General features: G+C 52.2%; 1 protein-coding gene across 1 annotated transcript; it reads left to right on the plus strand.

The window, feature by feature from the left end:
- The first annotated feature begins 239 nt into the window (after positions 1–239).
- C1ql1 (complement C1q like 1) lies at positions 240–7481 on the plus strand. Its single transcript, XM_005070120.4, has 2 exons — positions 240–1084; positions 6832–7481. The coding sequence occupies exons 1-2, from the start codon at positions 488–490 to the stop codon at positions 7009–7011; spliced, it is 777 nt and encodes a 258-aa protein (XP_005070177.1). The 5' UTR covers positions 240–487; the 3' UTR covers positions 7012–7481.
- Positions 7482–13744: the final 6263 nt, after the last annotated feature.

Below are 13744 nucleotides of genomic sequence, written 5' to 3' on the forward strand. Positions count from 1 at the left end.
CAGCTACCTCTGAAGCGCCCAACGGAGTCTCATAAACCCCGCCCCTCTCTGCCCCTCCTGCCTCACGACTTCCGCGGCCCAATTAGGCGCGGGTCCCGCCCGCGTAGCCACCCCTCGCCTTCTCCGAGCCCGGCGGAACGGGTAGGCGGAGCCCAAAGAAGGAGGCGGTGGCCCCAGCCCGAGAGAGCGGGAGGAGCTAGGCGCGAGGCGGGAGGCGGCGGCCGCAGCGTTCAGTCGGGCAGCGCAGCGGGAGGGAAGCACGAGGCCGAAGCTGGCTGCTGGGCTCCGCAGCGCAAGCAGCGCAGCGTGGCGCCCGGGCCCCGGCCCCATGCCCGCAGCCCCGCCGGACCGCCCTTGAGCGCGGGCATCAGGCCCGCGCCCCCTACCCGCCGGCACCATTGCCCCGACGGCGCGGCCGGGTGGCCCGGCTCTCCCCAGGCTCCGCGCCGGCCGGAAAACGCTGCTGGCAGCCGCTGCCGGGGTGGTGATGCTGCTCGTGCTGGTGGTGCTCATCCCGGTGCTGGTGAGCTCGGGCGGTCCGGATGGCCACTATGAGATGCTGGGCACCTGCCGCATGGTGTGCGACCCCTACCCCGCGCGGGGCCCCGGCGCCGGCGCGCGGTCCGACGGTGGCGACGCTCTGAGCGAGCAGAGCGGTGCGCCCCCGCCCTCCACGCTGGTGCAGGGCCCCCAGGGGAAGCCGGGCCGCACCGGCAAGCCGGGCCCCCCAGGGCCTCCAGGGGACCGGGGTCCTCCGGGTCCTGTGGGACCGCCCGGGGAGAAGGGTGAGCCAGGCAAGCCCGGCCCTCCTGGCCTGCCGGGTTCAGGAGGCAGCGGCGCCATCAGCACGGCCACCTATACCACGGTGCCACGCGTGGCTTTCTACGCCGGCCTCAAGAACCCTCATGAGGGTTACGAGGTGCTCAAGTTTGACGACGTGGTCACCAACCTAGGCAACAACTACGATGCGGCCAGCGGCAAGTTTACATGCAACATTCCTGGCACCTACTTTTTCACCTACCACGTCCTTATGCGCGGCGGCGACGGCACCAGTATGTGGGCGGACCTCTGCAAGAACGGCCAGGTGGGCCATGAGGGGGCATGGGGCTGACCTGGGGGCAGGGCACCCAGGGAGCCCCAGGAGAATGCGTACTGAATCAGACAGGCACACCAGGCAGGCGTAGGTGGTGACCCTAAAGCGGCCCCCTTAACTATCCTGTGAAGAATGATTGCAATTAGCGGGCACCCCTGACTCTTCAGCCCTTGGGCTCGAGCTCTAAGGCAAATGCTGCAGGGCACCCGCGGAGTGGAAATGCGTAAAGCTAAATCCAACTAGTCAGATCATAGGGCTCTAGGGCGCGCGGACTGGTCCTTTGGGGTTTGGCCCTTGGGAGACTGATTCAGGCTGATTTCACTTGAGAGCTAAGATGCAAGCTGACGCCGGCTTTAAGGGAACAGCAAGTATGTGCTTTGGGGCACGGATAAGGAGAAGCAGTCTCCATGCCGGAGGGTGCTAAGCCGAGTGGCTGTGCGCGCAGGAGAAGGAGGGCTGCAGATGTTTTGGGCACAAAGGCAGAGGGAGTTCGGTGCCCAATAGCCTTAGCTGCAGTACGTCTCTGACTCTAGAGAAGGAACCATCGAGCTAGTCTGATGCCCTTTGCAAACCCCCTGGAATGCTCAACCTTTTCCCGGAGTGTCAGAGCTATCCAGCGCCTCCGGGGAAAAGTTTCCTCCAGAGGCGGGGCAGAGGGATAGAAACTCGCCTCCTTACGGTCTCCAGGTCCAACTCCTCCACTATCCTAGAAGACAGAGAGATGGAAGAGTCCTCTCGGAGGGGGAGGGGGCGCGCACAGTGTCTCCCTTGAAAACACCCACCCTGGGTTCCCAGTTCCCAGCGCTCTCAACTATGGGTTTCATGAGCCCCACCCCGGGGGTGTGGTCGGGCTGAACCTTGTCAGAGGCCAGGGTCAGGATTGAGGTAGGCTAGAGGAAATGAGAAGGAATCCATCTCTGTGATTGAGACTCCAGATCTTCTCGGAACCCCTCCCACTGCAGCACTGCCCTGCTTTGGGATCTGTAAAGTTTGGGGATAGGAGAGTGGGCAGAAAGCCTATCGGTGTGGGAATCTGCCCTCTTTTTCTTTCTTCTGCCTGCTTCCCCCACTCCCTCTATGGTTTCTGCCTCTTTCTCTGTCTCTTGACCATTTCTTGCCGGAATCCGCCATTCATCTCTGTCTCTCTTCTCTGGGTCCAACCGCCCCCCCTTCTCTATTACTGGGTCTCTCTCCCATTTGCGTCTATCAGGCTTCTGCTGTCTCTCCTCTTTGTCCTTGGTTCCTGACCAAATGGGAAGGCTCCAGAATCCAGCAAAGGCTCATTCTGCGGACAGCCCCACAAGTCCCCTTATTAATCACCAATAAGGCATGCAGCAATGTCACCTTCATTGATGCCATTCCTTCCTTCCTCAAAGAAAGTTTGAGCTGGCCCCAAGCCGATGGTTAGGACACCAGGTCTTGCTGGGATCGAAGAGTGGTTACTAGGCTCTTAGACTGTGTGCCACCACAGGGGGTCCCAGCAGGGTCCCAGCAATAGGGCCTGAGGAGACTCCTAAAATAGTAAGTGCATGTCATGTCATGTACTGGGGCCACTGGCCTTAGTCTCTTGGAATTGAAACCATTTCCCAAACCTCTTTCCTGTCCCTCAGAGCCTGGGTGTTAGCACAGCCCGAAGAAGAGTTCACAAGCTGAGAGGACCACAGGCTTCCAGAAGTTCACTGAGGGCTATTTTAGGGTTTCAAAGAGGCATCACATTAACAGTTACTTAAGACATCCCCCCAAACAAACAAACAAAAATAAGATTAAGAACAACAATGGAGTCTGTGGCCTCCTCCCCACACCCTTTTGTGACTTCTTCCGGATTGTCTAAGAGGCTCACTGAATCTCAGCAACAATTCCACATATCTGTACAGGAAACAAGACTTGAGGCTTGTTTGGCACCAAGGGTTTAGCCCATTTGCCCTCTAGGGCTCTGTGACTTATGTGGCAGGGGCAGTAGTAGTGGCCATACAGTAACACACTCAGTAGGCACTGCATTCAGGGTGGGCTGGAAATGCATCTGGCAACTCCTGTCTCCAAATGTGATGCCTGAGAGAGCGATTAAGTGGGTCGGTCCTACCCTAGCTCAGAACCACTTGGCAGGAAGGAAAGGATGTTGAACCCTGGTTCACCAGGTTAGGAGACACCACTAAAGGGGAGGAAAAGGTCAGATTAGAGGAAGACTGGCTCAGAGGTAGGTGAGAACATCTAGCTAAGCAGAGAGAACAGTGGCAGGGCTGCACAATGGGCAGAAATGGAGGAAAGGAGTTGTTGCTTACCAGGCCTTCAGTTTGAGAGGCCACGGGGTGGGCGTTGTATGCCCAGTTTCCTGCTTGCAAAGAGGTTTCCATTCCTGTGGTAAGGCAGACCAATCCTGGGCGTTGGTCCTTCTCTGAGCAAGATGAGAAGAGAAAGGGTTTTCCATCAGCACGCCTAGTGCCTGAGGACCCTTGTCTAAGGTCCACTGCCCTCCCTCCATGGGGTTAGCCTCACATCAGCCTCCGCAGTCTGATGGCACCTACACATGAGAAGCCTGAGGGAAGGGTTTCAGGTTAAGCTGGTTGAGCTGTCCACAACTACCTCCAGAGCTGTGGTTCAGATAGGTCAGGGTGGACACAAAATCGATAAACATGGCTGCAGGCAGAGGCTGTGTGAGGACATGCCAGTGGTCAGAGTGCTATTTGTCCAGGGGCGGGGACATGAGGAGGTGAGTATTATACACATGGGTGAGGGCATGGAGGACAAAGGCTGCAGAGATATGTAAGTTGAGGACTGTGCCAAAAAACAAACAAACAAACAAACAAAAAAACTCCCGGGGATCAGCCTCACACGTGGGGGGTAGAAAGAGATCCAGCTGTCGTCCCCAACTTCTGGTACCATAGCAGTAAAGAGCCTAGTTCCTCACATAGAATGGACCCTGTAAATCTATGAGCCAAGAGTCCTCTATGAACTAGGCTGGCAACTTCCGGGAGCCACACCTACATATCCAAGACCCCCGGCATGGGGGCCAGAGCCCTTTCCCTGATTATAGCCTAGCAACTCGGTTCCCCGGGTCAAACCACTGCCTCAGTTTCCCCTCTCAGCAGTCTCTCCTGACAAGGAGCAGGCTGCTTTCTGGCTTCCATAGCAACCTCAATTCCCCCATCTTTCCTAGGGTTCCCAAGAGGAGCTGGATGCCTCAACGGCTTCCAGTCTTGAGTAGAGAACTGGGACCCCTGGGTTCCATTTCAGGATCTCCCACTGTCTAAGGATGGAAGGGCATAAATTCTTACTGCTTCCATGGATAATTAGGATAATTACAGCAACAATCATGGTGATGAATAAATAATAAACATAAGCAGAACAGTTCTGATGCCTGTCACGTCACCAGGAGATTCCTGTTGACGGATGACTGTGTTCTAATGGATTTGGCTATTAAAGAGCACACTGTTTTAATGAGTTAAGGCTAAATTAATCTGGGTAATAAAAATAATTGTTATTAGTAGTAATTTATTACCAAAGATAATGAAGTGCACGTGTAATAATAAATACTACCAGGATTAGGGCCCAGGGAACAATACAGAAGTTGGCTGCTTGCTTTCAGCTCTTCTCTGCTAGTTTAAAGCCCTATCAAGACTTTTTTTTTCCTTTACCATCTAAAGGTTTTTGTAAAGGTGGCAGTAGTGAGATAGGGACTTCTCATCCATTTTTCTAGACAGAGAAAACGAGGCCTTGAATAAGCAGAGTCTCTCTCTTATTTCTTACCACTTTTTTTTTGAGACTGGATTTCTCAGGGTATCCCTGGCTGGCCTGGAACTCACTGTGTAGATCAGGCTGGCCTACTTATAAAATTTTAATGCATGTGGGGACACAACACTTGTGGAAGTCAGAGGACAACTTGTAGGAGTCAGTTCTGTCCTACTGTGCAGGCTCCTGGGGACTGAACTCAGGTCATTGGGCTTGGTACCTTTACCTGCTGAGACATCTCACCAGCCCCTTCTCCCACTCTTTAGAGGAGATGTTTCCCCAGTTATAATCCACATAGTTTCCAACCCAGGCTGGGGAAGAGGTTAAGGAGAGATAAGGGGCTGGAAGGACATTGACTTTGGGGAGAACTGCATTCAATATGTTGGGCCCTCTTGGTTGTAGCATTGCTGCCGAGTTGGCTATTTTAGCAAGGATGGCCCACAGTTATGCTTCCCTTATCTTCCCCCCCCTCATAGCCAACTGTGGTTTGGTTTCAGCCTAGATATTAGTCTTGGGTTATGAAGCTGCAGGAGCTGCCTTCAGAGAGGGAGAGGGCTAGAGAGGAACTGTGGAAAAGCCTGCCTCAGAACCCTGTTCAGTGTAGCCTTCCCCACTGCAAGCTACAACCAAGGGGATGGCCCCCCCCGCTTTTAAATTTTTAAAATGTTGATTTTAACTCATATGTATGGGTTTCTGTTTGCATACTACATATGTGCCTTCCAGAAGAGGGTATCATGTGGGTCCTGGGATTAAACTTGGGTCCTCTGCAAGAGCACCCAGTGCTCTTAACCCACAAGCCATCTCTCCAGCCCCATCTCTCTTTTTAATTTTTAAAATCTACTTTATGTGTATGGGTGCTTTTCCTGCATGTTGTGTGTTACATGTATGCCTGGTGCTTTTAGGGGCCGGAAGAGAGCATAGGATCCCCTGGAGCTGGTGTTACAGACAGTTGTGATCTGTCATACATATAAGGTGCTAGGAATCGAACCTGACATCCTCTGGAAGAATAGCCAGTGGTCTTAATCCACTTCTTCTGTTCCTTACCCTCTATTTTAGGGAGACCCTAGGTCCTAAAGTTTAGTTCTCTTGTTGCCTCAGAAATATACACAGATAACTCAACCACCAACACCCTCCCCCAATGTCTTAAAACTAGTCAGAGCCCCCAGAAGTCACAGCAACTGTTAAACTCCAGTGCTAGTGCTTCCTTGAGCTGTCCCCTCCTGTCCTCATTTCCCTTCAAGACAATGATCACAGAGTATGTAAGGCCCCAATTCCTTTCCTCCCATCCTGTTCCTCTCTGCTACCCCCAGGATGAGACACGAAGAGTTGGAAGTCCTTTGGCCAGGGTAATAGTCACAGAGATATAGCTATAACTCCCAGAGGCCTTGGGCAGTTAGTTCAAAGGCCAGGAGGGGAAAGAATTACCAGGCTTTGAGTCTCAGTGCCAAGGTGAAACTCTGGGATGAGCTTTGGATAGGAACAAAGGCCCAGCCCCACTTCTGGGTTGGCTCCTTAGTGACTAGCAGTCTGGTGTTACCCAGCTGCCTCACCTCTGTGGCCAAGCTGTGGCCAAGCAGGTGGGCGTGAGAGAAATGAAGGCAGAGAGGTAGGAATGAATGCCAAGGACAGAGGGAAGATCTTCCATCTCAGGAGTGCAGTAAGGCAGCCCTCTATGCAAGGAAGGACTTCCCAGCGGGGCCACGATGGAAGGCACTGAGGTGGGCAGCAGGCAGATGGTAAGACCTGCAGGCGTTACAGAGGAAGATTCCATCTGGACTTCAAATTCGGGCCCAGATGTGTCCTGCCCTAGAATCCAAGGCTTCTCAATGTCTGCTCCCAAAATGTTATGCGTGATTAAAAGACGGGTAGGGTGGGATGACGGAAAAGCAGGCCAAGGTCCTGAATGGCCAGAAAGCTCTAAAGAGCCTCCAAATCCTCACCATATGGCTGCCTCACCTCCTTCCCCTCTCACACTGCCCCATTCCCCATCCCACCCCACCCCACCCCCATAGGTACGGGCCAGCGCCATTGCCCAGGATGCAGACCAGAACTACGACTATGCCAGCAACAGCGTGATCCTGCACCTGGACGCAGGCGATGAGGTCTTCATCAAGCTGGATGGAGGCAAAGCGCATGGTGGCAACAGCAACAAATACAGCACTTTCTCTGGCTTCATCATCTATTCAGATTGAGCCCCTGCACCCTTTTCCATCGTGGCTCTTCATCCCTGGGGCTCCCCTCTGGGGAGAGGCAAACAAGAACCCATTCCCTACTCATTTTCAAATTGCCTGGCCCAGGCTGCCGACCCTCCCAGGCTGAATCGCCTGTTGCCTCCACCACCTAGTCCAGGCCTTTATTCCGTGGAGCGCAAAGTCCCCCACCCCCCACCTCCCCCGCACGCAGTTCCGGCCCGGGTGGCAGGTTGCCTTCCTGGTCCCAGCCTGCACTGTATATGTGTACAATAGGACTGTTTACTGCCCACCCCTCCTGCCAGCCAGCCCCAGTCTGGGGGGCGGGGAGTTGGCGCGGTTGCTTCCTGCGGGGTGACCCCGCCTGGGGGAGGAGCGGGCTAGGGGCTGGATAACATCCCAGCACCCACAAGACCCTGGAACAGCTGCAACTGGTCTGACCAAAGCTATAATAAAAACATTTCCACCCCGTGGGAATTTCAGTCTGTGCCCTGGGGAAGTCTGTAGGAGGTGCCCTGGACCCTGCCCTCTAGACTGGGAAGGAGTATGGTAAAAGATTCTGGGGACAACCAGATGCTGTCCCCATAGCTGTTCCAGAAGAAGGACCAAAAGGTCTGATGCTCACCACAGCCCAAGTGAGTAGCTGGAGTGGGAAACAACCCAGTAATATCTTACGTGGTGGTAAAGTGCCATCTTTGCATTGGGAGCAAGGTACAGGCAAACTTTTAAGCGGAGAGCCTAGGTTCCTATGATACCTGTGTGATCCAAGCCCCTCTCCGACTGGTGGAAGCCACAGAAACGACCGAGCTTTGTACTAAAAGCTGGTTGACCTTGTTCCAATGACTACTTTCAAGCCTGTGTTTTTTCATCAGTAAAATGTGGGAAAAGAGACCCATTTCCCTAGACTGACGGTTAAAGAGGTGCAATAATGTACACGCTCAAAGCACATAGCTCTTCCTGTTTATACACCATTTTAAAGTTTGCAGGAGCCAGGCGTTGGTGGCGCATGCCTTTAATTCCAGCACTCGGGAGGCAGAGGCAGGCGAGTATCTGTGAATTCCAGGCTAGCCTACTCTACAGAGCGAGTTCCAGAACAACCTCCAAAACAATATAGAGAACCCCTGTCTAGAGAAAAACAAACAAATAAAAATAAAAAATAGCCGGGCATTGGTGGCCCACTCCTTTAATCCCAGCACTAGGGAGGCAGAGGCAGGTGGGTCTCTGTGAGTTCGAGGCCAGCCTGGTCTACAGAGCGAGTTCCAGGACAGCCTCCAAAATAATACAGAGAAACTCTGTCTTGAAAAACCAAAAATATAAAAAAATTAAGTTTGCAGGGTGCTTTCAGGCATTCTTTCACCCACGTTGGAGTTAGGTGAATGGGTAGGTTTCCTTCCACGGAGGCTAAAGTGGCAGCAGGGTTGCTAAACTCTGTGGCTGCACCTGAATCCAAGTCACTGAGTCTGGCCCGCCACTGCCTCTCTCACCTTCTTGTAGCTGGCAAGCTGTAACATGTAAATAGGGCATTTCTAAATGATTATGGCTAGTATTTGGAAATACCCACTGTGTGTCAGGCGCTGTGGGCACTTTATAAATATTTCCTCACAGATAGGTGTGAGGTGCAACATGGGTTCATGGAAAGTCCTCCCGTGCCCATATTTGTTTTTTGAGACAGGGTTTCTCTGTGTATCCCTTGCTGTCCTGGAACTCACTCTGTAGACTAGGCTGGCCTTGAACTCTCAGAGATCCACCTGCCTCTGCTTCTGAAGTGCTGGGATTGGAGGTGTGTGCCACCACTGCCTAGCCAATTATGTGCATTTTACTGATGTGCTTATTTGGAGATGGAGTCTCACTCACCGTCTTGCCCAGATTGCTCATCACTCCTGAGCTCAAGTGTTCCTCTTGTTTCAGCTTCTCAATGGGATTATACCTGTCTACTTTATCCATTTTTAGATAAAGAAACTGAACCTCAGAGAGGTTTGCAGCTTGCCAAACCACAGGGCTACAAACAGGCAAATGCCAATATTTGAACCAAGGACAGTGCCTTTACCCAGTGCTCTATATTCATAAGGAACCGGCATATTCAAAGTAGAGCTGAGGCTGGAGTTGGGATAGCTCCGCCCCATCCTTCTCCTACCCTAGCCCTACAGAGGCCTGATGCATTAATCAGCATCTGCCATGGGCCACAGCCACGGGCTGAGGCTTTGGAGAATGCCAAGGCTCTACACTGAGGAAAGGTCCCATCTGGCTCTCCAGTCTGGCTCAGCTGGGGAGACAGGAAGGAGGGGCAGCCACCCTCCTGGCCAGGCCCCATGTATGGATCCTTGTCATGGCTGGCAGATTTGAATGGCTTTCTTTATCTTCCCTTCTCTCCCCTATTTCCCCCCGCTGCCAGCTGTGGCCATTTAATAAAATTAGTTTAATGCTTGTGCCCTCCCTGTGAGATCTGGAGATTGAAATCTGCAGGTCCCCACAAACCCAATAAAACCCCTGGCAGCTCTGGATGGAACTAGAGTCTCCATGGGAAGTGTGATTAGATTAGAAGGCACTCCTCCTGTCCCCCAGTGATGCCCACAGCTGCCTCTGGCTCTTTAATAGCCACACCGACTCAGAACTACCTAGTGGTAATACACGGGAGGGAGGGCATTCCGCCCTGCCCTAGAGGCCATAAAGACTATCCCAGGACCTCTGTTACAACCAAAAGCACGCTAATTGTGTCTACAGTGAGTGCTTGGCTAGCTGGCTGCATTGTATTTCTTTCTGGTGACTTGATAATCCTTGTGTCATTTTGAGAGTTGGGACTGAAATCCCCATTCTTGCAGATGAGGACTCAGACTCATCACTTGTCTATGGCCAGGTGGGATGTTTGTGGCACACCTAGGACTGGACCAAAGCCAAGGAGTCTCTCTACTTCTGCAGGGCTCCAGGAGTGTCCCGCAAGGCCAGCTGCGTGACACTTTGGCATCACCCCAGCTACCACAGACTCTTCTAGAAGCTATCTTCCCCATCAAACAGTGGCTCCCTAAGGACAAAAATCTGTTTTCTCCTTCAGATGAGAGACAGTTGACAAGGGAGGGCAAGAGCTATGTCTCCACTACTCAGATTGGAAAGTTTTCTGAAGGCAAGGCTTATGTCTCCTGTATCAGACTAATGGAACCTCAAAGTCTGTATTTTCTTTTCATACTGTCATCTAGTTCCTTGACAGAGAGCTGTATATCTGCTTCAAACAGTAATTGATCCCTCAATGTACTGGTGATGGTTCCCACTTGTAGTTCTGTGGGTAGGCACAAGTTTACTTTTCTGTTCATCTAGGCCTTTTTGAGATGAGGAGGCAGTTCCTACCTGTAAACTGGGGTATCCTTGACGACAAGACTGTCTCCTTTGAACTGCAGAGCTCTCTAAGAGCAGATGGTGTGTTTCCCCCTTGGCCTCCTCAGTCAGGAGTTTTTTGGGTAGGTACAAAGGGATATTCCAGGGGCGGGGCGGGGCAGGAGGTGGAAGGAGGCTGGACAGACAGAGTGTGACTCCATGCTAGGGAATGGAAGCAAGAAGTCTCCCCAGGTTACCCTCACCCTGTTAGAAAGAGGTGTGACTAATTACGGAAGAATGCCCCTGTCGAGAGGGGAGTGAGGATGGAGGTAACCCCAGAGTTCACTCACACAGGAATGGCAGGCCATTCTATAGCCAGGCAGCTGCCAGCCATAGGTGCTGGAGTCACCCTGGTTTCTGAGGTTACTGGGTTCGGAGGGAGCAGTGGGGCCCACTGCTGGGGGCTGCCCTAATTGGATGACTTTGCAGGAAGGCCAGGCAGGTGCACTCAGCTCTCCGCTTCAGCTTCCTACAAACACATCTGCCATGTCGAGGTCCAGGGGTTAATTGGCTCCTGCCTCACTCCCGGTAACCAATATTTCATTTACTGCTCGGAGGGGGAGCTGCCCAGACAATCAATCCTGGACAAGTGTCCAGGAGGTAGGGGAGCTGGGCTGGCACAGGAGCTGTTCAGGCAGGAGTTTCGGGGTGCAGGGGGAGAGGCAGGAGATATAAACTCAGAGAAGGTGGTCAAGTGCTCAAGGCAACTCTGATCCTGGCTGGAGGTCCGCTGACCATGACAACAGCCCCAGGGTCCTCAAAGGCCAAGGGCAAATCCCAGGGGTCTCCCCATTGCAGCCGGCCATGCCGTTTCCCCTGCCCTGCTGCCCTATGCGTTTCTTGATCTAGACGCCCCCCAGATGAAGCTGTGACAGGTTAGATGCTGTTAATAAGACTTTTTCACATGTGATGAAGGAATATATGAAAAACAGAATTGGAGGTGTGAGTTCCTAGCTCCCAGGTAACGAACCTTAAAATTCTACAAATGAGGTGATAATAGAGTGGAAGTGAAAAGTCTATACATGTCTGGGACAGGAAGGGACTGGAAGGGTCACTGGGAAACAGCAGGTAGTGGCTGAGAGAGGAAAGGGCCCAGAGGGACTCTCCCACCCCAGACAGTTCCCATCCGCCATGCAATTGTCCTGTGTGCTGAAACTGAGAATCCATAGGTGCCTCCCATTCCACAGCTGGAAAAACCAAGGCCCAGAAAACGTTGCCCAGGGCAGAGCTAGAACCGGAGCTAGGGGATAAACAGGGAGTGGAAACAAAAGACCCAGCTCAAATCCTGACCATGTTAGATGTCCTAGGAAAAGACATTTCATTTCTCTGACCCTTTGTTTCCTCATCACAAAACAGGGCTGGATAACAAAATCTACTTGAAAGGCTGTCATAAGGAAGTGAATGAGAACCTGTTTTGTAAATTATGAGGAAAAATGTGTATATGTTGATTTTGTTGTAATCCAAGTCCCTACAAGCCCTGAGATTTACGGTTTTTTGTACGTCAGTGCCTGGGATTAACATGATGGTTCCTAAAAGATGGTACCCAGGTTGTTTTCTAGCCTGGTAACAACCAAGTGAGTGTGGGGCTCTAAGGGGAGGATCTGGTGTGGAGGATCTAGGAAGTAGAGCTAAGCATTCAGAATGTGTCTCCTTGTCTCCATTCTGGACTCCCCCACCTACTGCTCTGTGGCTTCCAAACTGGGGTGAGTACAGTGTTACCCCAAGGCCTCCATCTGCTCCCGTCTGGATTTTCTCTGTTCACTTCAGCAAATACTTCTGGACACCTACCTACAGGCAAGGCCTTTGCTCGTTGCCAAGGAGCTGGACAAGAAGCCACTAGAACAGTAGGTCATAACCCCTTTTGGGGCATTAAACCATCTTTTCACAGGGGTCACCTAAGACCATTGAACAAAACACACATTTACATAACAATTCATAACAGTAGCAAAATTAGAGTTATGAAAATAACTTTATGATTGGGGGTCACCACAACGTGAGGAACTGTATTAAAGGGTCACAGCATCAGGACAGTTGAGAATCAGAGCACAAGAGATTCAAGATGCCTGTGGGGACAGTATACAGACACTCACAGCATGGTGGCTTGTGAGGGCAGAGGAAACTCCACCAACTGTGAGTAGGGGTTGCTCTGAGGCAACTACACTACATGGTGCTTGCTTTGTTCTGGTCTCTAAACCCTGAGCCCCTGCGCTTGGAATTGTTGCTGCAGGTGAACTTTTGGGGTGAAGGACAGGGTTTTTTCTTCTGATCCAGGCTGAGCAGCTCTCCTTCCCCTTAGTCACCCAGCGTGCCTTCTGAATGTCTCCTTCCACCTGGCAAAGGGCAAATCTGAAGGTAGACTTCCCTTAGGTTCCTCAGCCAGAAGCTCCTGCCTGAACAGGGTAATGGCTAAGGGCATGTGAGCGCACCCCTCCCCCTGACTGACTGACCAGATGTAGGGATGAACCTGCTAAGACCGTCGGCTACTGCACAATACCTGTGCACTCTTCAAAGCCCATGTCCATCACCTGCTCTTCCATGAAGTCTTCCAGAAGTCACCTGTCTCCAGGGCCAGACTCAGGCTCTTCCATAGAGGACAATGTTTCCTTTAGTATATGACACTGTGCCAGCCACATAAGGACCATTCTGCTGCTGGGCAGTGATGGCGCACACCTTTAATCCCAACACTTGGGAGGCAGAGGCAGGTGGATCTCTGTGAGTTCAATGCCAGCCTGGTCTACAGAGTGAGTTCCAGGACAGCCAGGCCTGCTATATAGATAAACCTTGTCTCATCACCACCACACCACCCCCCACCTCCACCCCTGCTGCCAAAAAAGGAACCATTCTGCCAGAGTGTTAGCTATTTCGAAGTTCTCTCGCCCTCTGTGAGGGCTGGATGGGCACTGTGAGATGCCACCAAGGTGTCCTTCGGGGTGGAAGGATCTGTTCTCCTGACTGCTGGGAGTGCTGCCAGCAGATCACGTTCAGCAGCCTCAAAATCCCTCTCCTGGGGGATTACCTCTGCCAACGTGAATGCCTTGCTTGCTGTCTTAACCTCTTCTCTTCATATCTTGCTCCCACATCTGATTTGACTAAGTAAGGGCTTTGAGGCCTTGGCTCCCTGCAAAGGACCACTCTGAAGGATCCTCCTAGCTTCAGAGAGTTCTGCACAGTTTCTTCCTTTGCTCCATCCTGAACCAGTCTCTCCCACAGGCCTTAAGTCCCAAAGCATTATCTCTGAAACAAGAAAACAAACCAAACAAATAAACAAAAGCTTTTGACACAATGATTTGCTCCCTGGAACCTACTCTGCAGAGTTCTCAACCTGTAACACTTGCCCCTTATCTTTTACAAAAAAGTAAATTTTGGGTTT

The sequence above is a fragment of the Mesocricetus auratus genome, unplaced genomic scaffold (genome assembly GCF_017639785.1).
Source record: "Mesocricetus auratus isolate SY011 unplaced genomic scaffold, BCM_Maur_2.0 Super-Scaffold_100007, whole genome shotgun sequence".
Classification (NCBI taxonomy): domain Eukaryota; kingdom Metazoa; phylum Chordata; class Mammalia; order Rodentia; family Cricetidae; genus Mesocricetus; species Mesocricetus auratus.